This window comes from Giraffa tippelskirchi, chromosome 1 (genome assembly GCF_054371585.1).
Source record: "Giraffa tippelskirchi isolate mGirTip1 chromosome 1, T2T-mGirTip1v1.2.pri, whole genome shotgun sequence".
Taxonomy (NCBI): domain Eukaryota; kingdom Metazoa; phylum Chordata; class Mammalia; order Artiodactyla; family Giraffidae; genus Giraffa; species Giraffa tippelskirchi.
Window position 1 is genome coordinate 216,692,124 of NC_137275.1, and position 24,004 is coordinate 216,716,127.

At 47.4% G+C, this 24,004-nt stretch overlaps 2 protein-coding genes and 1 pseudogene across 14 annotated transcripts in view; 2 read left to right on the forward strand and 1 right to left on the reverse strand.

Moving 5' to 3' along the window:
- The first annotated feature begins 2,489 nt into the window (after nucleotides 1-2,489).
- Nucleotides 2,490-3,065, forward strand: LOC145516563 (heterogeneous nuclear ribonucleoprotein A1-like 2; annotated as a pseudogene).
- A 7,019-nt stretch (nucleotides 3,066-10,084) lies between these two features.
- SLC31A2 (solute carrier family 31 member 2) lies at nucleotides 10,085-19,710 on the forward strand. Of its 2 annotated transcripts, XM_081527612.1 has the most exons (5): nucleotides 10,085-10,188; nucleotides 11,174-11,371; nucleotides 15,427-15,493; nucleotides 17,409-17,598; nucleotides 18,662-19,710. In XM_081527612.1, exons 3-5 carry the CDS (start codon nucleotides 15,427-15,429, stop codon nucleotides 18,828-18,830), a joined length of 426 nt encoding a protein of 141 aa, XP_081383738.1. In that variant the 5' UTR covers nucleotides 10,085-10,188; nucleotides 11,174-11,371; the 3' UTR covers nucleotides 18,831-19,710. The 2 variants fall into 2 exon arrangements, with proteins under 2 accessions (XP_081383738.1, XP_081383727.1); XM_081527601.1 differs by lacking the exon at nucleotides 11,174-11,371.
- Nucleotides 19,711-22,020: 2,310 nt separating this feature from the next.
- The window catches only part of FKBP15 (FKBP prolyl isomerase family member 15), a 54,508-nt gene continuing 52,524 nt past the window's right edge, over nucleotides 22,021-24,004 (reverse strand). For 8 of the 12 annotated variants that reach the window (XM_081527378.1, XM_081527347.1, XM_081527353.1 and 5 more), the window contains one exon: nucleotides 22,021-22,658. In XM_081527378.1, the coding sequence (XP_081383504.1) occupies nucleotides 22,581-22,658 (78 nt within the window). In that variant the 3' untranslated portion in view covers nucleotides 22,021-22,580. Of the gene's footprint in view, nucleotides 22,659-22,898; nucleotides 23,724-24,004 lie in introns of those variants that run through there. The other 4 variants (XM_081527389.1, XM_081527370.1, XM_081527360.1 and 1 more) reach the window with 1 other exon arrangement.

Sequence of the window (24,004 nt, forward strand, 5' to 3'; positions counted from 1 at the left end):
TGAGAACTGGGAAACAGGTCACAGAAACCCCAGGCAGCTGCCTTCTGGGTGCTCACTGACCCAGGATGAGTAGGGTCATGTTCAGGAGTGAAGAAAAACCATATGGTCCTGGCAGTGACAGAGCCAGTGCAGAGAGATGTCTCAGACAGGGAAGAACTTGGGCTCTGACCATCACTCTGAGGAAGAACGGGGCCTAGAACCACAGCTCTCAGACTCCGGAATGGGCAGTCCCCAGGGCTGAAGGTCATGCACAGCTGCCCACATGTGACTCCTCCCAGAATATTCCCTACTGCTGGCCTGTGAGTCCCTGCTGGGGTAGGCTTCTGCAGGGTCTGGGAGCCCACATCACAACCTCATTACAGCTGCTGGCTGGTGACACCCCGTGTGTGCTCAGAGCTAAAGTCACTGTCCCCGTGGGCTCTTTTGAACAGCTCCATTGCTTTTCCTCCCAGATCTTTGTGAATCTTTCTCTCACTTATTTTATTTTTTTTATCTTTTATTAACTTTCTCTGTGAACTGCCTCAAAGCCCCTGTGTGGAGGAAGGACATGTTAGTAAATAAACAAATGGTCAATTAAAAAACAAAACCAGGGACTTCCCTGGCGGTTCAGTGGTTAAGACTGCTCCCAATGCAGGGGGCACAGGTTCGATGCCTGGCAGGGAACTAAGATCCTGCATGCCATGCAGAGAGGCCAGAAAAAAACTAGACAAAAACTAAAACAAAAAAAAAAACTTCAGAAAATGTTAAGGACACTCTACATCCCTGGCCTCACCTCATCTCCACAAAATGAACCCAAGGGATGAAGCAGAAATCAACTGTGTCATAAGTGTTCCAGTTTTTTATTAATGTTTAACAGATTACACCCCAACTTAAAGTAGAACAACTGTTTCATTCTGCATAAGATCTTGTGGGACAGGAATTCAGAAAGGGCCTGGCTGGACAGTTCTTGTTTGGCATCTCTCCTGAGCTTTCACTGAGATGTCCACTGAGGCTGCTGTCATCTGAAAGCTCAACCCAGCTGGACCTCGAAGCTGGCTTCATTCACGTGATGCTGTTTGACAGCTGGGAGGTGAAGTGGGCTGTCAAATGGAGCACTTATCCATAGCCTCTCCATATGGCTTGGACTTCCTTATAAAATGGTGGCCTCGGGCAACTCAGATTTTTTTAATGCTTGGCAGTTTAGAGTCCTGAAAGACACCTAGCGTACAAAGTGGAAACTTCATAGTTTTTTATTAATAACTTTATTGAGATACAATTTAATACCATAGAATTCACCCTTTTAAAGTATACAATTTTAGAATAGTCATAGGACTGTGCAAATATTACCACTCTCCAACTTCAGAATGTTTCATCACAAGTCACTCCCCATTCCTCCTTCCTCCCAGTCCCTGGCAACCAATGGTCTATTTTTTTTTTTGCCTATTCTGGACATTTGATATGTACTCAATCATATGATGTGTGGCCCTTGTGACTGACTTCCTTCATTTATCATAGTGTTTTCATGGTTCATCCACATTGTAGCATGTATCAAAACTTCATTCCTTTTTATTACCAAATAATATATTATATGAAAAGTGCCTAATTTTTTAAAAAATTGTGGTAAAATACATATGACATAAAACTTACCATCTTAACTGTTTTAAAGTATACAGTTTCACAGTGTTAGGGATATTTATTGTGTGCAACCAAGCTCCAAAACTCTTTTCATCTTGCAAAACTGCATTTTATGACCTAGGCTCAGAAGCTGTATAGCATCACTCTGGCTGCATTCTGTCGGTAGCGGGTCACGAAGGTTGGCCCAGAGAGAACAGAGACCTCTCACCCACCGCTCAATGGGAGGAATGTCAAAGTATTTACGGTTTTAAAACCACCGTATAAGTAGAGATACATTCATTAGATTTCTCCTTTCTGCCCTGGACACCACTGAGGATGCTTCATTAAAGTATTCCCCATCTACTGCCCTCTTGTTTAAGTCAGAGTCTCCCGAAGAGCCTGAATAGTCGTGAAAGCTTTCCATTGTAGGTTTGACCTTTGAAACAACCAATGAGAGTCTGAGGAGCCATTTTAGGGTGTTTTTTTTTTGCAGGGGGTTGGGGGTGCAGTGCTGCCAGTGTCGTGGAGGATCTTAGTTCTCTGACCAGGGACTGAATCTGTGTCCGCTGCAGTGGAAGTTCAGTGTCTTAACCACTGGAGCACTAGGGAAGTCCCTGAGGAGCCATTTTGAGCAATGGGGAACGCTCACAGACTGTGTGGTAATGAAGAATCCAAACACCAGGCACTCCAGAGGCTTCAAGTTTGTCATGTGAGCCACTGTCGAGGTGAGTGAGGCCAGGAAGGCAAGGCCACACAAAGTGGATGGGAGAGTTATGGAACCCAAGAGGGCTGTCTCAAGAGAAGATTCTCAAAGACCTGATGGCCACTTTCCTGTGAAAATGATTTTTGTTTTGTGGCATTAAGAAGACACTGAAGAATATTGCCTAAGAGGTTAATTTGAACAGTATGGGAAAATTGAAGTGATTGAAATCATGACTGACTGAGGCAGTGGCAAAAAGAGAGGCTTTGCCTTCATAGCCTTTGATGACCATGACTCTGTAGACTAGATTGTCATTCAGAAATACCATACAGTGAACAGCCAAACTGTGAAGAAAGGAAAGCCTTATCTAAGCAAGAGATGGCTGGTGCTTCATCAGGCCAAAGAGGTCAAAAATAGTTTCAGAAACTTTGGTGGTGGTCATGGAGGTAATATTGGTGGGAATGACAGCTTTGGTCATGGAGGGAACTTAAGGGGTCAAGGTGGCTTTGGTGGCAGCCATGGTGGTGGAGTGGGATGGCTAGAATGGATTTGGTAGTGACTGAAGCAATTTTGGGGGTGATGGAAGCTACAAGGATTTTGGCAATTACAACAATCAACCTTCAAATTTTGGACACAGGAAAGGAGGAAATTTGGAGGCAGAAGCTCTGGCCCCTAGGGTGGTAGAGGCCAACACTTTGCCAAACCATGGAACCAAGGTGGCTATGGCAGTTCCAACAGCAGCAGTAACTATGGCAGTGGCAGAAGGTTTTAATTACTGTCAGAAAACAAAGCTTAGCAGGAGAGGAGAGCCAGTGAAGTGACAGAGAAGCTACAGGTTACAACAGATTCGTGACTCAGCCAAGCGCAGTGGCAGCAGGGCCCAGCTGCTACAAAGAAGACACGTTTTAGACAATACTCATGTGTATAGGCAAAAAAATCCCTTGAGGACTGCATTTGTGACTAACTGTGTAACAGGTTTTTCAGTTTCTGTTCTGTGGAAAATGTAAAGCATTCCAACAAAGGGTTTTAAGGTAGATTTTTTTTCACCCATGCAGTTGATTGCTAACTGTAATAGTCTGATTATAATGCTGAATATTGTTGCTGTTCAGTCGCTCAGTCGAGTCCGACTCTTTGCAACCCAGTGAACTGCAGCACAGCAGGTTTCCCTGTTCTTCCCTATCTCCCAGAGTTTGCTCAAACTCATGTCCATTGAGTCAGTGATACCATCCAACCATCTCATCCTCTGTCACCCCCTTCTCCTCTTGCCTTCAATCTTTCCCAGCATCAGGGTCTTTTCCAGTGAGTCAGCTCCTTGCATCAGGTGGCCAAAGTACTGGAGCTTTAGCTTCAGCTGAATAAATGTGTCTTTTTAAAAAATATGCTGTGTAAAGTTAGCCTACTCTGAAGCCATTTTGGTCAACTACCCCAAAGGTGTGAAGTTAGAATTCCTTCCAGGTGATGCCAGGCTCCATTCAAAATCTATTTACATCCTGCTTTAGTGGAGAAGCCATCGTCTTCAGAAATCTTAATGTAGCTGGACTGACAATCACTGTGTTGTCACCTGGAATTCACTGTTAAAAGGGTCACCCAAGCAAAGTCACAGAGTTTTTTAGTTATTAATATAATTATTGCCACATTCTAGGCAATATATCTAATATGAAAATTGATACCAGATAAAGTTATAGATGGGAATGAAGCTTGTGTATCATCTATTATCATGAATAATCAAGAAATGATTTAATACCTACAAAAAAGCTACTGCAGAAGTAAGGCGTGAGATCTCGGGGCCCTGTTTAGGGTTTTCCCAGGAAGCATCTCGGGTACATTTGGGTAAAATATGTGCACTTTCCTAGGGCCCCCTTTCCCACTGTAGCTGGTGGGGGTGGGTGGGAGGAGGCGGTCTCATCTCCCATCCTGCACACGTTAGTGTGAGGTTGTAACAGCTGTCCACAGCCTTCTAGAGGTGGACAGTGCTGGACCAGCTGCAAGTTGAGGGGCCTGAGTCTGCTACTGACTCAGTATCAACCCTGGGAAGTCTCGTCCTTTCTAGGCCAATCCAGGTGGCCACATTGGTCCCTCTGGCCCCCAGATTGCTGCAAGAATCCAGACAGCTCTTGACAGCAAGAGCCTTTGCAAACAGAAAGAAAGTGATTGCAGGGGTAACTGCTTGATGTTCACCCAGGAGGAATCAGGCTGATCTAAATGCCAACGTGATCAGTGAAAGGTATTCACAACCTAGACAGGAGTAAGGGAGAGGGCTGAAAGGTAGGCTGCCCTCCAGGAATCTGTCTCCCACCTCCCTGTCCTCTGTTTAAGTTTTCCTAAGACTTCACAACTCAAGATAAGGGTTTCCTGAAGACACTCTCACTTTTTTGCGTGTGTGCGTGCTAAAGCGTTTCAGTCGTGTCCGACTGTTTGCAACACTGTGGACCGTAGCCCGCCAGGCTCCTCTGTCCATGGGATTCTCCAGGCAAGAATACTGGAGTGGGTTGCTGTTCTCTGCTCCAGGGGATCTTCTCGACCCAGCAATTGCACCCATGTCTCTTATGTCTCCTATACTGGCAGGAGAGTTCTTTATCGCTAGTGGCACCAGGGAAGCCCCTCACCTTTTTAACCCCCTCTAAACAGACTGGTTCCAAATTGGGAAAGGAGTACTTCAAGGCTGTATATTGTCACCCTGCTTATTTAACTTATATGCAGAGTACACCATGCGAAATGCCAGGCTGGAGGAAGCACAAGCTGGAATCAAGATTGCCAGGAGAAATATCAATAACCTCAGATATGCAGATGACACCACCCTTATGGCAGAAAGTGAAGAAGAACTAAAAAGCCTCTTTATGAAAGTGAAACAGGAGAGTGAAAAAGCTGGCTTAAAGCTCAACATTCAGAAAACTAAGATCATGGCATCCAGTCCCATCACTTCATGGCAAATAGATGGGGGAACAGTGGAAACAGTGACAGACGTTATTTTCTTGGGCTCCCAAATCACTGCAGATGGTGATTGCAGCCATAAAATTAAAAGACGCTTGCTCCTCGGAAGAAAAGCTTTGACCAACCTAGACAGCAAATTAAAAAGCAGAGACATTACTTTGCTGACAAAGTCCGTCTAGTCAAAGCTATGGTTTTTCCAGTAGTCATGTATGGATGTGAGAGTTGGACTGAAAAGAAAGCTGAGCACAGAAGAATTGATGCTTTTGAACTGTGGTGTAGGAGAAGACTCTTGAGAGTCCCTTGGATTGCAAACCAGTCAATTCTAAAGGAAATCAATCTTGAATATTCATTGGAAGGACTGATGCTGAAGCTGAAACTCTAATACTTCGGCCACTCGATGGGAAGAACTGACCCATTGGAAAAGACCCTGATGCTGGGAAAGATTGAAGGCAGGAGGAGAAGCGGACGACAGGATGAGATGGCTGGATGGCATCACTGACTCAATGGCCGTGAAGTTTGAGCAAGCTCTGGGAGTTGGTGATGGACAGGGAAACCTGGCATGCTTCAGTCTATGGGGTTGCAAAGAGCTGGACACAACTGAATGACTGAATTGGACTGAAACAGGTTGTGCGTTTTTTGGGATGACTGCTAGTCTCTCCACCTTTGCTCTGTGAGTTTGGGAGGAGGGGCCACGCTTGGGTTTGCTACCACTGTCATGGGCTGCAAGGCCTCATGACGTCACAGCTGCTCTTTTCCAGAGCTGGGGCATGGCCCTCTGTCTTGTCTGTCGCTGTTCCTCCCCTGATGACCCAGAGGCCCCTCGCTCCAAGCTCCCTCTTCTAGGCTGAGGTATTCTGTGGGTTGGGGGGAGGGTATCCCTGCTTTTCCTTGTGCTTCTTCACAAATTATTTTCTAACTGCTCCCACAAACCTCCCCAAACCTGCCACAGTCTCATGGGAAACAAAACCATCACATCCAGAGGCTGTCTCGGTTTCTACCACTTCCTTCCACTGAAGCAATGAAGCACATGCCTGCTGGGGTGTGTTGATTCATTCAACGAATGCTAGCAGACAGTGCGTGTTGTAACATGAGCTCTTGTAGGGACTGGGAGTGCCATTTGAGTGCAGAGAAAGGAACAATAGATAACCAAATTAAACAGGATGCTTACCCAGTGATGCATGCCATGGAAAAACAAGAAAGCAGAGTAAGATGGGGCGAGGGTGTGTGTGGGGGTGCTCTTGGTGAGGGATACAAAAGGGATTGCAGTTTTAAATCGGTGATCAGAGTAGACCTCACTAAGAGAGTGACATTTGGGAAAGAAAAAGGAAACTGCAGGGAGAAAAGCATACATTAAAAGCCACTTTGGGGAACTTCCCTGGTGGTCCAGTGGTTAAGAATCCATGTTACAAATGCAGGGGTCATGGGTTTGATCCCTCATGGGGGAACCCTGCCCAGTGGGGCAAAAAATTTTAATTTTTTGTCACAGAATAAATTCCTGAGTTTATTATTATTATTTACTTATTCAGTTGTGCCAGGTCTTAATCGAGGCATGCTGGCTCTAGCTCCCTGACCAGGGATGGAACCTGAGCCCCCTGAACTAGGAACTCGGCATCTTAACCACTGGACCACCCGGGAAATCCCCAAATCCTGGCTTTAAACATGGACGTCAGGTTGTTGATGGCCTGGCTCCTGCTTTCCCCAACCTCATCAACACAAAGTCCACATCATACAGAAACACACAGGCACACTCTGTCTCCATATTCTGATCAACCTCCAGTGTGCATACTCCCCCTATGCCGTACAGCCCAGATGCATAATGTTGTGCTGTGTATTATGTATCTATTATACATTATGCTACTCAGAGCATATATATACACATATGTATATATATATAATAGCAGAGGTTTGTGGAAGAACAAGGGAAGTTAACTGAATGGAGCTACATGGAAAACATGCAAAAATCCTAGCCATAAAGTATTCAACCCCAACCTCAATCTCCCTTTTAACTGTAGATCATCAGTATATGAAGGGGCAGTTAGAGGTCATCCATTCCAGAAAGGCCCAGAGAGGGATAGCAGTGCCCATGGGGGTCACACAGGCTTATCTGCATATCAAAGCTGGATGTTCTGCAGAAGTAATATTTTGTAGACTTTTCATGAGACATGAAGTTCCTCTACTGAACCTCAGCAGGAGAAATGACTGGTTGGATTTTCCCTCCACCAACTGAGCAGGCATGAGCTGAACACCCAGTTTAAAGGGGCCCTGGCTGATCTCTGTGACAACTGAGGCAGCATCATCTTTTCTGACCGCGATTCTGTCCTGTCCTGGGGCTATAGGTGTGCGCTGGAAAGACAAGGGCAGATTCTCTGCTGTTTGTCAGGAGAAGGGGAGCCTGTGAGTACAGAATCCAGAAAGAATCTCTTGCCATGGACTGAGGCTTGGCTGTCTATGGTGTTACCTTTATGAACTGGGATTCTGTTCTCTGCCTGGGCGCTGGAGGAGGGGTGTCTTTGGTGGTTCAGGAAGTAAAGGGGCACTTTAGAACTTTAGGACTGTTACAATCATAACACACATGAGGAAGTGAGAGCTAAGTGTGAAGTTCATCAGATTGTAACAAAGCCAGCAAAAATAGTCAAATGAATAAAGCTGTGTTGAAAATCCTTCGATGGAAGGTGGGGGAGTGCATGGGAGCCTGCTAGTGTGAAGGTTAAGTCCTCTTATTTCTGTTGCCCAGGTGAGACCCGGAGAGGTGAGAAATTCCACCCAAATCACCAAGCTCTGGAGGCCCAGATGCTTCAAGAATACTTCTTCTCCCCATTGCTTCCTCCTTGGGGCCTGGCACATCCCTGACAGCCAAGGCTGTCCCCTGCAGACCCCCTCACAGTGCTGGCCCCATGCTCTTCCCTGAGGCTGCCCGACCCTTGATTTCCCTTAACACTCACTGTCTTTCAGACTGAGGCCCTTAGAAGCTGTGTGACCCTGCGCAAGTGGCTTGACCTTTGAAGTGGCTTCCTCTCATAGTGTTGTCGAACCCAAGTTCATGCGCCTGATGCACAGTGAAACCAAACAAACAGAAATGTCAGAGTTTGGAGCAGAGAAAGGTTTATTGTAAGGCTGAGCATGAAGAACAGGGCAGGTAATGTTCAAAAGGACTCAAAATCCCTAACGGGTTTCAGCGAAGCATTAAAAAAAAAATTATTTATTTGTCGGCATTGCATCTTAGCTGTGGCATGCAGGGTCTTCCATGTGTCATGTGGGATCTTTCCTCTCTATTTGTGACACACGGGTTCCAGACCACAGGCTCAGTAGCTACGGCATTCTGGCTTAGTTGCTCCGTGGTATGTGGGATCTTAGTCCCCCAACCAGGGTTCAAACCCATGTCCCCTGCATTGCAAGGCAGATTCTTAACCCCTGGACCACCAGTGAAGTCCCTTTGGGGAAGCATTCTTAAAGACAAGGTGAGGGAGAAGAGTTGCAAGGTGTGTGATCAGCTTGTGCACAATTCTCTGACTGGTTGATGGTGAGGTGAGAGGGTGGTGTCACAGGGGTCAACAATATTAATCCTCAGGCTCCAGCGGGTCTGGGGGTTACACACTCACGGTCATCTAATATTAACTTTGTCTATTTAGTGGGTTTTAACATCTGTAAAACAGCTCAGGAAATTTGCATCAGATACTGTTATCTAGATAGTTCAGGAAGGAACGTAAGATTCTGTGACTGCCATATGGCCAACTTATTTTTTAAGTTCTTACCAGTTTCTCCTGGCTCAATATCCAGTTTTTGTCACTACATGTTCACCCTTTCAGTCACTAATTCTTGAGTCAGGTTTTTGTGGCTCAGGAGAGACTTAGGAGATGAACTTTTCTACAAAGAAGAAGCAGGCAGAGGACGTGGGGAGGGTCTGTCCCAGGAAGGAACCACAGGATCCTGTTCAGTTACAACAGAACGGAAATATTTGCTGCTAACAATGACAATGGCTACCATTTTTTGAGCAAGCTCCCACTGCCAGGTTCTCTGATGAGGATTTAACATGCAAGACTTCACTTAAGCCTTACAATAGCTCTATGACATGCTTCTATTATTCTTTCCGTTTTACCCACCAGGAAACCAAGGCTCAGAAATGTAAAGTCATTTGCTGGAGGTCCTGCAGCCAGTTCTTGTTGGCGCAGGATTTGAAATGAAGTCATATTCCAGGTTCAAGGTCTGCTAGTGCTGCCTCTGGTAAGGTTTCTCTAAGAAGCCACTTTCCTCCTAGAAGGAAGGACGGGCAAAGGGTTACTAAATATATTTTAAATTAAATATTGTTAAAAGTCCCTCATCCCCTATAAAACTCTCCTCACCCCAAGGAGGATGGATGAAATGGACAGAGAATACAGAAAAACGGCTCCACCAATAAGAAGAAAGTTTACCATCCTAGTTATTAAAGAAATACAAATTAAATTAAAATTACAACCGTGTATTGCTTTTCGTTTCAGAGTGGAAAAGACAAGAAGGAGGAGAAGAAAAAGAAGAACGATAGTTACATGAAAAGCTTGGGGCATGATTTCTTTAATTTACTTCTAACTTGTTATCACGTCCAGAAGATGGACTTAACAGGTGTTAAGCTGTTTATTATAACAAGCAATAAATCCTTTTATGATAATTGAAAGACAAGTCAAGTGCAAAACAGGAAGGGGCCCAAAGGGAAGGCAGAAGGGACCCCGCTGTGCTGGCGGCTCTGGCCCAGAGGCCGGCTCCGCTCCCTTCTTGGAACTCGGCAAGAGGTCCGGCCGGTGGGTGCGCCCGAGGATGCGGGGAGCACTGTGGGGACCACAAGTCCCAGGCGCCCGCGCGCGCGCCTCGCCCGGAGCACGTGACCGCGCAGCCCCGGTCGCGATCGCAGCGGCTGTCCGGGCTCGGAGCCCCAGTCCCGAGCGAGCAGACGCGGCCCCGGCGCCCGGCCGCCCAGCACGCTCACCATGGCGGTGAGTCCGGGCGCCTCCTGGAGGAGCGGACGCGGGGTGGGCGCTGGGACCCTCCAGCGGGCGACCCCGGGCATCCCGAGGTGCCCGCCGCCCCTGGCAGGGGGCCGGTGAGGGGGTGTGCTGGCAGCAGTGTCAACATCGGGAACTGGAGAGCTGGCCGGGGCTTTGGGGTTTTCTTTTTATTTGCTCCTCCTGCTGGGAGTCAGTTCGGCTTGACTAGCAGTCACTACGCGCTGGTGTGGCGCGGATGAGGGTCGGGGTGCGCTGGGTGAAGACAGTCGGGCGGGGGTTCCCCCTGCTCTGGATGCGGTGACTTGGGGGAGATTGCGGGGAGGCGCCCATGAGGAGGGAATTCGAGCGTTTCAGCCGGCGGCTGGGCGCGCGTACACACCCCCGGGGCGGTTCCCTGCCTTCGCAAGTTCGTGATCTGATTCTTTTGGGGAAAAGACAAACAAACAGACCTTGCCACTTTCCATCCTCTTACACTTGGGTTAGAAATAGCGTTTCAGATAAACTAGTTTTCTTGGTAGAGTTCACCTGGGCTGGAGAGAATGACAGCTTGCAAAACTCTTCGGTCTATGAATAAACCATGTACACAGTTTTCTTCTTCCAGGAAGAATGTCATAGAATTGAAGATTCAGGAAGCCAACGCAGGTCATTTAGTCAAACGCGCACACCCAACTCCCGACGGCCCCCTAAAAGGGGAAACAGATGGGAAGGGTTTATATGAAAAGTTCCCCAGCCAGGCAGTGGCGGGACTGGGACCTTAATCTGCCCCTAAACTCTTTGGCTTATAAATGAGGGCGCTTTTCTGGAAGTGTTTGTTGTCGTTGTTCAGCTGCTATGTAGTGTCGGACTCTTTTGCGAGGCAATGGACGGTGGTTCTCCAGGCTCCTCTGTCCTCGGGATTCTCAAAGTGTGAGTAACCCCAAATGAGAAAAGAAAGAAGAAACAAGTCCCGTGATTGCTGTCTTCTTCCCCATAGCCCCTCCCCGCAGGGTGGGGCCCTGAACCAGACACAGATAATTTAGCTACTGGAGGCCCTGGTTTATCCTAAGCTGTGAAACTGGATGAGAGGCCCGACCCTTGAGTGTCTGACCACGGGGCTCTTTGACTGAAAACTGCAGCTCCAAGTCAGGGTGTGCTGACTTGAATCTTTTTCTCCTGTCAAAAGGCAAGAGAGGTGAGTCTTTGTCCCTCCTTCGGGCCCCTCACTCCCCAGCGGGGTGGACGCTCTGTAGGGACGCTTGCAGCTTGGAAAACCTGCACTGGCCATCTTCTCTCGACTGCTTCCTGCTTCAGAAGACAGCCTAGCCACCCGCCTCCCTGGCTGGGTTAGGTGTCTTCCAGGGACCTTCTGTCCCTAGTACCCCCAGCCGCCCCCCCGCCCCATGCCTCCCCCTTGCTGAATACACACACCCCTTTGTACTGTCTGTTTGCTGCCTCTCCCCTAATGAACATTCGCTCCTTGGGGGCCAAGGACTTGTCTCATTTGTCTATCTCCAGCACCTGCTCCCCTAGCACAGCTTTCGGGGGTGTTCCGATCTACTGCGAAAACTGGGGTCCCTGAGATAGCTGACCCAAGCCTCAGGATGACAGAAGGAACCCAGCTATGGAACCTCTCTGATTAATTAGCCACAGGGGACATTCCAGTCATGCCAGCTGCTTTATCAAATGAACGCGGAGTAGGGGTCAAGGTGCCACACCTCACGCCACCTGCAGAGATGGTGCTGTAGGCTTCTGAAATTCCATGAGTACAATTCCAGTGTAAATGCAGTTTCACAGGATTACTTGTACCTGTTTGTTTTTGCATATCAATTTTTTTGTGAACATTTTGCCACCTCAACTGATACTCTTTTGGAAATTGTGACATAGGGTATCTCTGGGTAATAGGACTCAAAATAATTTTTTACTTTCTTTTGGTACTGTTTCGGCTTTTTCCACTGAGCAAGTATCACTTTCATATTAGGGAGATAAAAAGCTATCTTTATTTTAAAATTATTCAACATGATTTTTAAAAGACTGTCTAGGTTTCAGTTTTCAGTTTATGAGGTCTTGGACAAATCCTTTCCCCTTTTGGAACTCCTTTTACCCATTTGCAAATGAGAAGTGGTTAGAAAGGGACAAGAATTGGACTAGATCAATGTTTTTCACATTGAATTTCAGCAGAGCTCAGACCTCTCTCCCTTCTTCACCAAAAGCCCTGTGTTTTATATCGTGGAGTTACAAGGAAGATTTTATTTGTCAGTGTTCTGTGGGAAAAAAAGGTGAAAACCAGAGGACTAAAAATTCTCTGAGAAAATGTTCTGGAGATGTAATAGCATGGTGACTAGTTAATAATGCTGTACTGTAGATTTGAAGGTTGCTAAGAGTAGATCTTTAAAGTTCTTATCACTAGAAAGAAACATTGTAATTGTCATGATGGATGTTAACTAGACTTCTTGTGGTGACCATTTTGCAATATACACATATATGGAATCATATTGTACACCTGAAACGAATACATTATTTGTCAATTATGTCTCAATTTAAAAAACTTTCTGAGGACACTCGTTACTCTGGCATTTGAAGATTCTAATATTTGGCCATTGTCTTTGAAGGCAAAGTCTTCCACCAACTGATCCCAACACAGCCAAGATCTGCTTAGCTATAGTTGGGCACTGACAGTGCTTCTGCTGGTTGAGGTCTTACCTGGTGACAAGAGGGAAACATCCCTTCCTTGGGAGTGTGAACTGATTGATTTCTCTGGCTTTAATCTTGCCAAACAATCATTAAGCCTGATGCAGGCATTTAGAATCCCCATTCAGTTCCCATCTTGGCCTCTTCTCTTGGTCACTCAGAGGCAGCATAGATGGATGGGGCTTTGGCATCTAACTAGACTTGGGTTTGAATCCCAGTTCTGCCAACTTATTAATACTAATAATGTGACCTTCAGCAAATTACTTTTCAGAGCCCAGTCCCCTGTTTTCCTTCTTATACGATGGGCCTAATTGGCCCTGCGACACGGAAGAGTGTGGTGAAGTGAGATATCATATGCAAAGCTCTTGATGCCACCCAGAACGCAGGGTGGACCAGCTGCTCTTTTGAGAAGAGCCTTCAGACAGGTGCTGCGTGCTCTTTGCTTCTACCTTCATTCTTTCCGTAAGACTGTGAGCTCATCAAGGGCAGACACATTAACCTCTCTCCATATGCTGGGCACAGAATTAGGCTCAGCAACTGTTTAGTGAATTTTGGGTGAACAGGTGTGCAGTACCCACTAAAGACAGCTGACCCTGGGCTCATCCATGATAAACACTGCTGGAGCAGAATGGCTGGGGCCCTGGGGATAAGAAGAGGCAGTCATTCCTCAGTCTAGCACGTCCTCATTGGCTTTCAAGGGCACAGAGTCATCATCTCAGAATGACTGAGAGCACTGTGACTGGTTGGTCCAGTGAGGATGGGCACCCCCAAGCACCTTACTTCTACCAGGAACTCTGCTGTGCTCAGTCGCTCAGTCATGCCTGACTCTGCGTCCCCATGGACTGTAGCCCGCCAGGCTCCTCTGTCCGTGGGGATTCTCCAAGCAGGAATACTGGAGTGGGTTGCCATGCCCTCCTCCAGGGGATCTTCCCAACCCAGGGATCGAACCCAGGCCTCCCGCATTGCAGGCAGATTCTTTACCATCTGAGTCACCAGGGAAGCCCCTACCTGGAGCAGGGCCAGCTCAATTCTAGCTCTACTGCTCACCCACTGTGGGACCCTGGGCAATTCCCTTCCCTGTCTGGCTTCAGTTGGCTCTGATGGCTTCTAATGGCCTTTCCAGCACTTAAGTCCAGTGACCTTGTTTTCCTGGGCCTTTAGAAGAGGTTGCTGGAGAGCAATCGGGAACATGATTTCCACTGCCCTAAGCCCCGGCAATGCCAAAGAATGCTCAAACTACCACACAATTGTACTCATCTCACATGCTAGTAAAGTAATGCTCAAAATTCTCCAAGCCAGACTTCAGCAATACGTGAACCGTGAACTTCCAGATGTTCAAGCTGGTTTTAGAAAAGGCAGAGGAACCAGAGATCAAATTGCCAATATCCGCTGGATCATCGAAAAAGCAAGAGAGTTCCAGAAAAACATCTATTTCTGCTTTATTGACTATGCCAAAGCCTCTGACTGTGTGGATCACAATAAACTGTGGAAAATTCTGAAAGAGATGGGAATACCAGACCATCTGACCTGTCTCTTGAGAAACCTGTATGCAGGTCAGGAAGCAACAGTTAGAACTGGACATGGAACAACAGACTGGTTCCAAATAGGAAAAGGAGTCTGTCAAGGCTGTATATTGTCACCCTGCTTATTTAACTTATATGCAGAGTACATCATGAGAAACGCTGGGCTGGAAGAAACACAAGCTGGAATCAAGATTGCCGGGAGAAATATCAATAACCTCAGATATGCAGATGACACCACCCTTATGGCAGAAAGTGAAGAAGAACTAAAGAGCCTCTTGATGAAAGTGAAAGAGGAGAATGAAAAAGTTGGCTTAAAGCTCAACGTTCAGAAAACTAAGATCATGGCATCTGGTCCCATCACTTCATGGGAAATAGATGGGGAAACAGTGGAAACAGTGTCAGACTTTATTTTTTTGGGCTCCAAAATCACTGCTGATGGTGATTGCAGCCATGAAATTAAAAGACGCTTACTCCTTGGAAGGAAGGTTACGGCCAACCTAGATGGCATATTTAAAAGCAGAGACATTACTTTGCCAACAAAAGTCCGTCTAGTCAAGGCTATGGTTTTTCCAGTGGTCATGTATGAATGTGAGAGTTGGATGGTGAAGAAAGCTGAGCGCCGCAGAATTGATGCTTTTGAACTGTGGTGTTGAAGAAGACTCTTGAGAATCCCTTGGACTGCAAGGAGATCCAATCAATCCATCCTAAAGGAGATCAATCCTGGGTGTTCATTGGAAGGACTGATGTTGAAGCTGAAACTCCAATACTGTGGCCACCTCATGCGACGAGTTGACTCATTGGAAAAGACCCTAATGCTGGGTAGGATTGGGGGCAGGAGAAGGGGATGACAGAGGATGAGATGGTTGGATGGCATCACTGACTCGATGGACATGGGTTTGGGTAGACTCCGAGAGTTAGTGATGGATAGAGAGGCCTGGCGTGCTGCAGTTCATGGGATCGCAAAGAGTCGGACACGACTGAGCGACTGAACTGAACTGAACTAAAGCCCCCTCTGATGCAGTCCCTTCTCTTTCAGATGCATTTCATCTTCTCAGATGAGGTAGTGCTTCTCTTTGATTTCTGGAGCGTCCACAGTCCTACAGGTAAGAATTGGGAAGCCCAGACTTGTAGATTGAGACGACTTGTACCTCCAGGCAGTGGGAACCCAGGTTCTCATTATTGTTATGCTCTGTGGACATTTTAGGGAGCCTGACTCTTCTTGCATAAATATTGAGCAGTAACTTTGCATTTGTAATTCCACGTGGAATCTCTGCCCTTCGGACTGCAGAGGGCTATTTGTGAGGCCCCAAGAGACGCACGAGTGTGCCGCTTCCCCGTACAGGGGAAAGAACTGATACCCAGAGAGGGGAAAAGACTTGTCCAGGGACACACAGTGTGCATCAGAGCCAGAACCAGATCAGATCCCCTTGTTGCCTCCTAGCACCTCCTTCATACAGCATTCACTGTCCAGCATCAGCTCAGAAGCCCAGGGTAGCTGCTGCAGCCTTTGACCTCAAATAAGACATACATTTGAAAGAGACGAGTATTCCTTTGACTTGAAAAGGCAGAGTTGGGCACTAATTCATGATGGAGTTGTGTTTCCACTTAAGTACTCACATGTTAAAAATAGACTGCTGAGACCAGAGCTTTCACTCCAGGGATCCAGTTGTCTCTGTGAGGAGTCCACGTCTCCCATCTGCCCATTTTCTCTGATCCTTCTCTCTCTCTCCAGCTCTTTATACTTTCTCCCCCTATATGTGTTAGACCTGACTCATATTTGTTTTCTTCAGCCTTTCACCATTTTTAATTTCTGGGCTTATAATCTCTGCTGGCAACCTATGGATGGAAATTGCTGTGATCACAATACCTACCTAGAGCCTGGGATAGACGATGAAAGGCACCCTAACATCACAGAAGGAACAGAAACAGAGCCAGAGGTGTTGTTTCCTAGTTGAGTAGCTTTATTTAGTTACCAAGTCTGTTATTACCTCTGTTAATCAAAATAATACATGTTTCTCAAAAAGTTACTTTGAAATAGGACATGTGATTTTGTTAACTCTAGCTTGGTAGGCAGATTATAAAATAAAAGTGACAAGAGGACTGTTCTTAGATCAACAATGATAGTGGCAAAGGCAAAGATGATGAATAATCCAGTTCTATAGAGCGCAGGTCCATTTAAAACAATTTAAATGGCAGGAAACAACAAAATTCTGTAAAGCAATTATCCTTCAATTAAAAAATAAATGAATAATAAAAATAAAACAATTTAAAAATTGCTGTGTTTCACTGCAGGTATTGATCAAAACTGATGCTGGTTGTTAGCTAGGACCTCAGCAGGGGTTGTTGGCTGAGGTCTTTGTGGCAGAGGTTCCAAGAGTGAGGTTCCAAGAGTGAGTGTCCCAAGAGAAAAAGGTAGGGAAAAAAAGGGAGAAAGGGAGAACAAGGTAAAAAAAAAAAAGCCTAGTTTTTAAGACCTAGCTTTGGAAGTCAGAGCGCGTCATTCCCACCTTTATTGGCTGAGGCAGTCACAGAGGTCTTCTCGGACTAAAGGGGGGGACACAGACCCCGCCACTCGACGGCAAGAAAGCGGACGCTCGGAGACGAGCACGTGGGGCGAGAGTGAGGTGGCCATCTCTGGAGAATCCAGTCTTTCACAGACATTATGAAGCCACAGAAATAAGGTAGATCTGTGTGAACTAAAGGGAACCCATGCACCATGTACAGAGGACGCACAGTGCTGCCTGCTAGGGGTGCAGCTGGGGCAGTGGGCGCGGTGGGCATGCTCCCTGCCACGCCCAGCGTTGCCAGGTGGCTTTTCCTGCTGTTCTTAAAGCCACACTCCAATAGGCCACTCCCACCAACAATGGGCTGGAAGGGGAAAGCCCAGCAAGAGTGGGGAAGAAGAGGCGAGAGGAAGCGAGAAGGAATGGATTCAGAGGGAGGGTGGGGGGAGCGAAGCTGCCAGAAGGGGAGCAGTGTTTGCCCGGCTGGGCTCTGTAACTCCGTCTCCTTTGACAGGCATGGCCGTTTCCGTGTTGGTCATCCTGCTTCTGGCTGTGTTATATGAAAGCATCAAGGTTGGCAAAGCCAGGCTGCTGTACCAGGCCCTGATGAACCTGTCCATCCCCACAAGCCAGCAGCTTATGGAAGCGGCAGACCAGGATTCTTCAAGCTCAGACTCCCTGCCTGTCAGCAGAAGCCCTCTCAGGTAACAGACATGGGTTGGGCGGGGGGGAGGGACGGGCAGAGTCCTCACATTCACCTGGAGAGGTAGGCTGGACCCACAGGACACTTAGCCCCACTTCATCTAAGGGAAACCGAGGCCCAGGGATGGACCAGGACTTGCCCAAGTGCTTCCAGTTAGTTAGCAGTGACGTGGACTACAGCCAGGTCTCCTGACGCCCAGGCTGGAGCTCTCTGAACGCCACATGGGAGGTTCCAATCTTTTTGACTCCAGTGCAAGACTCAGTCCAGCAACAAGGGTGTCTATTCAGCCCACCCCCAAACGTCAGCAGATTTTCTTAGGTCACTAAGGCTTCCAAACCCAAGATGGTACCTGCAGCTCTTCCTATACAAACGATAAAAATTGTTGTCAGTAGCGTACCAGCTTGGTAGAGGGCAACCTCTTGCTCCTTCCTTCCCTCCCCGTTCTGATAGCCACTGGGGATCCCCATTCTGTCCTCTCTGCAGCTCTGGCTGTGCTGTGTCTGTCTGCTCCTTAGGTTGGGGCCTTGAACAGTCACAAACCTGCTGCAAGGGAGGTGTTTTCATATTGGTCTTACTAATATATGTTTTACTGATGAGAACATTTCAGTTCAGGGAGGTTAAGACACTTGTGCTGAGCCACAGTTAGTACGTGACACAGCTAGAAATTAATCTGTTACCAGGGTCTGTGCTCTTTCCATTGTGATACTTCCTTTCACAGCTCACAGTTGATTCAGGGGGAAAAAAAGTCTGCCTTACTGATGATTTTGTATTATCCTTTGTCGGATGTGATTGATCACATATCTTATTTTCCCTTTTTGCCCTGGATACCAGGAAGCTCAGAGCTCAATGTGGTGGAGAAATGATTATCCCAAACTCCTTGTACAAGTCCCTCTTCCCTTCTCTAGCACTGGTTTCTGACATGTCTCTTTAAAAATAAATCTCTTCTGGGTTAAGCATACGGATTATAAATAAGCTAGTCCTGTAACGCGGTTGGTCTTTCCACCTGACGCCGACTCCTAGCCTCCAGCTCACTGCCGGCATTAACTCGGTGTCTGTTTATCTAGGTGGTTTTTGTGTCACTTCGGCCAGTCTCTGCTCCATGTCGCTCAGGTGGCCATCGGCTACTTCATAATGCTGGCGGTTATGTCCTACAACACCTGGATCTTCTTTGGCGTGGTCCTGGGCTCGGGTGTGGGCTACTACCTAGCCTACCCACTTCTCAGCATGACGTAGCTGGTTGAGGGTGAGGGCTCTGGGGGCTGGAGAGACCTGGGGCGCCTCGTTCCAGACTGTGAAGTGCCCGCCCCACCTCTCCTGTTTCTTCTGCTGGCTGTTCTCAAGGCATTGCCAGCTCCTGGAAACTTTCAGCGAAGCCAGCGCTTGCTCCCTGGAGTTCTGAGGCCATTGCCGCTCCTCAGCCAGGCTGCAGAGGGCCCTGGAGAAGTCTTTCTGTGCCTTTAAGGAGGCTGCTGTGACAGGAGGGAGGGTGGAGTCCAGAACCTGGGGGCAGATTTCATAACCGTGGCAGCATCTGCTGGGACCCCTTTCCCTCTCTCGGGGGAAGAGTGAGTGACAGCTGACTAAAGGCAAAGAAGCGGATCGTTACCAGGGCTGTGACCCACCCTCTGAATACAATGCGCTCCTCCCACTGGACGGCACTGCCTACCAGAAGGTGATAGTTAACTGGCTGTAGGTGTCGGGGAGCTCTTCGTGGCCTTAATCTTATCCTGATCCTCCTCCTAATGCAAAACCAAGAATTCACTGAGTACTATTCAATACTGATGTTTTCTATTTATTACTTACTGCTCACCCACAGTGATCTGGTGGGGAAACATGATTCGTTCAAATACTGAGTAAGCAAGCCACAGGGCGTTATCGACTGAAGATGTAATAAGCCGTCAAGCCAAAGCCTTACATGAGTAGAGTTAGGTGGGGGCTCTTCAGATATGGAACCTTTTTGCTTTAAAGAAAAAGAAAGAATAGACCCAGGGAGAGAAAATCACTGCTGTATACTGTAATGTCTACACTCAAGTACCTCATGGGCTAGAGGAAAGATGGTCTGAAGCTTTGAGAATTAAAAAAGAAATTATTTTAATAAATATATATTTTTAAATAGTCTGTGACTGTCTTCTGTTTCTCCTCATTCAAACAGCAAGCTCACGGAACCCCGAGAGCAACTGCAGGAGCTGAGTAGGGCTGTCCAAGGACTGAGTCTGTCTGTCTCCCATGAAGACAACTCTGTGCTCAGCAAAACCCAGCCTGAAATGCTGTTCCCTCAGCAGACACCCTCAATGCCAGCCTAGTCAACAAGCCACTCTTCTGTTCATATAACAAATAATGATGGTGAACCTGCTATTAGAAAAAGAGCTGTCACATGGACTATAAACGCCCATGTTGGCACCGTTGTTAGCACTTTCTCTCCCTGAGGGTAGAAGCAAAAATATATCAAAGGCACTTTTTAAAATTTACAATAAGAGCTGACACAGAAAGTATAGTATGTGACGCCTTCCGTACTGATCGGTGTATTCTCCCTGCGTAAGCAGGGAGCTGGCAAGCTGCTCAGTGTCACAACAGGTGTTAAGATTTGTAGTCTTGTAGTTGGATGGTCAGGGATCCACTTCTGTGTCCAGCTGAGGCCCCTCCCCTGCCCTGAGGCACTGCTGAGATAATCTCTGTAGGTGATCAGCAGCCTCTTTAGTTTGATGGTCTCCTTAAATAGCTTTCATAGCATGGAGGGCTTTTTAAAAAAATCTGCTGTCTAGAGAAATGGATTATATGGCCAGGTTAAGTAGGCATTTCAACAGTCTTCAGAACCAAGTCACAAAAGGTGGTATTTTCTCTACTTGAATTTTTGTTTTTAATAAACACCTATATAATACTTATGTGCCAGACAGGCCGTGTTCTAAGCACTTTACCGTATTAACTCATTTAATTCCCACAATAAAGTAGAAAGTATTTCTGCCCTGGTCTTAGAGATGAGGAAGCTGCTGCTGCTGCTGCTGCTAAGTCGCTTCAATCGTGTCCGACTGTGCAATCCCACAGAGGGCAGCCCACCAGGGTCCGCTGTCCCTGGGATTCTCCAGGCAAGAACACTGGAGTGGGTTGCCATTTCCTTTTCCAATGCATGAAAGTGAAAGTGAAGTCGCTCAGTCGTGTCCAACTCTTCACGACCCCATGGACTGCAGCCTACCAGGCTCCTCCGTCCATGGGATTTTCCAGGCAAGAGTACTGGAGTGGGTTGCCATTGCCTTCTCCGATGAGGAAGCTAAGGCAGTTAAATACAGTCACCCAGCTAATAAGTGGTTAGGCTCCCTGGCCTGGAGTCTGCTCATAACTCAGATGAGGGTTGTGGCTGAGAGAGTAACTGGCTTTGGCCACACGGCATCCAGTGGAACAAGGGTGTGAATGCAGACAGTGGAGACTGAAAAGTCTACGCTGTGTGTATTTCACCCTAACAGGGCAGAAATTCTGTTTCAAGGGATCTGGGGCGGGGCTCAGGAGCCTGTATTTTTGACATACAACACTGCCCTCCTTCCTCAACTCAAGACAAATGCTGCTGGGCTCGCCGAGAGCCCTGGCTCCAGAATCCCATGGCCAGGATTTGCATCCCTGTTCTGTTGCTTACTAGCTATGTAACGTTGGATGGGTGACTTTACCTCTCTAAGCCTCAATCTCTTCTATGAAAGGAGGATAAATATCTTCTGTGAGGGCCGCTGGAGATGAGACAGTCTGGGTAAAGTCCCCCACAAGAGCGCCTATTTGTTAAACAACAGAATTTAGTAAATGGTAGTTCTTACTGCCTCCCAGGCCCCCAAATGAAGACAGGCTCAAAGCAATCATCAAAAAGGATATGTCTGATTGTCAGGTGAGAGGGAGTGGAATTTGGGTTCCTATCTTATAAACATTTTAAGTCAGGGAACATTTTTATTAAAGTTATTCTACTTTTTAAAGACTGCTTACATGGTCTTTGGAAAATGCTGGAATAAGTAAAATGACAATGAGTATTTTCTCACTACTATTCCCTGCATTAGTCCTGGGGCTGAAGTCGGAATGGAAGCTGCTCTTCAAGTGAAGGCTCAGTCTCTCAGGTGCCATCCATGATGGATGACAAGAGGACACAGGGACCCTCCCCATCTTCTCTGCCTGCCTTCCTAGGGTGTAGGACCTGCAGGAGTCAGTGGACGACAGGACTGGTCCTAACCCTGCTGCCCTGAGCCCGAAAGCAGCTGGGATGCTGGGATAGCAGAGTGGTGACTTTCTGGGAAAGCCTAACAGTTCCAGGGTTAAGTACCAAAGGAAACATGTCACAGTGCTTTCATGCATTAGTTAACCAACCCAGATCTGTTACAACCCCTACCCTCACATTCCCAGAGAGCACAGACTACTCTTAGAACCAAATTTGATTTCACCCCAAAAGCTTGAGTCAGGTTTCATCGCAGACATTTATTTTAGTTTTGTTAATTTCAAATATTCATTGACCTCTTATATCAGATTTAAGGCAGAGAAAAGATATACGTCCCACTACTGCAGGCAAGGCCGTTAACTGGGTTTAGATGGGGTACTTTACCCTCTACCAGTTCTACCAGGGAGACCTCACCGCAGGTGACAGTACTGGTGCTGGGACACAGTTGAGCACTGAGAGGCAGGTCAGTCTGGGAGTTCAGAGAATAAAAAGCTTGGGAGAGGGCAGGACTCTCATAGGGACTCGCTGGAGGGGAGCCCCCCTGCCCTTTCTCCACGGGGGACTCTAAGGCAGGACCAGGGTGGGCTGCTGCCAACCCCAGTGTTCTGAAGACAGGTTCACACTGCTTCACCTGGTCAGGCTGGGGCTCGGAGGCTGGCTAGCTCAGGTATCTGAACTACTGTCCTCAGCATGCTCACCTTCACCTCACCCCGCGGCTCGTCTAAAGCCAGCGCTGGCTGTGCAAAATCATGCCTAGGGAAGGATTGGTAGAGAAACCTTTGCACCGGTTTCCTGGGTCTTCATCCCAGCCAGTCAATGTCATCATCATCGTCATCATCTCCAAAAAGGGGTGTTGGGGGCGGGCGTCCCTTCATGCTCTGACAAGACAGGAAAGAGTAGTCAGTCCTCACTTGTCCCTGCACCAGATGGACTTCTTGCCTGGGCAAGATGAAGTGATCAGCATCGGTTCCTGGCTCCAGGTTGAAAAGGAGACTGCTGGTTAGGGTTTAACTGAAGGGACTAACCCTGAGGCCAGCAAACCCCAGGCTTCCAGAAAAGCTGAGACAAGCAGTCAGAGAAGAGAGGCAATCTTTCAACACGGAGACAAGAAGACCGACTTTGTTCGGCTCGTTTCGTCATTTATTTGAGAAACACATGTATTGACTGGACAGGTTTTCTCCAACGTGGTGACTTGTACATTTCGTGCGGGAAAAGCAAGGGGGAGCAGGATAAGGAACCAGAGAAGCAGAGCAGCCCTCAGGGCAGAGAACACAGGAAGAAGGAAGCTGGGAAGAATACAATCACGTCTGAAAAAACGTTGTTGTGGCCCGAGGTAGCCTGTCTGGCTCTGGACGTGGCCCCACCATTTGGGAGAGAGTCGAATTTAAAGTCTTGGCCACCCTACCAAGTGGCAAATCCCAAGATGAAGGAAACCCAGGAACGCAGGCTCATATCCCTGGTCTCATTGGCCCTCCCTCCCTCCCTCCTATCAGGCAGGAGGATAAGGGAGATTAACGCCCCAGAGGAAATTCTGCCCCCTTTTCAGGGTGACTTGAGCCTCTGGCCTTTTCCCTCTAGACTGGCGGGGAGAATCCCACAGGTTGCTGGGACTGATGCTGGAGACAGGCGCCCCCTGGTGTTCTCTACTAGGTAAGGCACCTTCTGCCCTGGGGAACCACTCTGGCGCGGGACTGGACTCCCCAGCGCCAGCCAAAGGCAGGCAGTGTGACGTGCTCAGAGGTCCCTGGGCTAATTCCATCTCCACCACCGACTAACAGACCTCATACCTCTCCCTGGGCATCAATGAAGTGATCTCTAAATTCTGATGGTACGGGATCTTAAAATGTGGCTCACTGCTTCTGTTTGGTTCCAGCTGAAGTTCTCGTGTGCATCTACCAGCTATGTAACCTTGGATCAGCTATTTACTCTTCCAGAGCTTCTTTCTACAAAATGGAATAAAAGTGCCTACACTTCACTGCACTGGCAGAAGATTAAATGTCTATAGTTTTCAGAGTACCCAAAAAACAGACATTAACTTTGATGATATTAGTATTAACACCAATAATATTCTGCTAAAGTCAGAAAACTCCATCTATATATAGGGCAGTCACTTGAGATACTCAATTGACTTTTTGTTCATATTCAGAACTCTCAAATGAGAATGTAATTCTTGGGAAGAAAGAACAATGGAAGAACCGGTGTGCTTTCCTGGGGAACATAGGCA

Excerpts from the sequence above, each read along its gene's own strand:
- SLC31A2 (XM_081527601.1), top strand. Across the intron at positions 15,494-17,408 it reads GAGCGTCCACAGTCCTACAG|GCATGGCCGTTTCCGTGTTG; the intron begins GTAAGAATTGGG and ends CTCCTTTGACAG. Across the intron at positions 17,599-18,661 it reads GTCAGCAGAAGCCCTCTCAG|GTGGTTTTTGTGTCACTTCG; the intron begins GTAACAGACATG and ends CTGTTTATCTAG.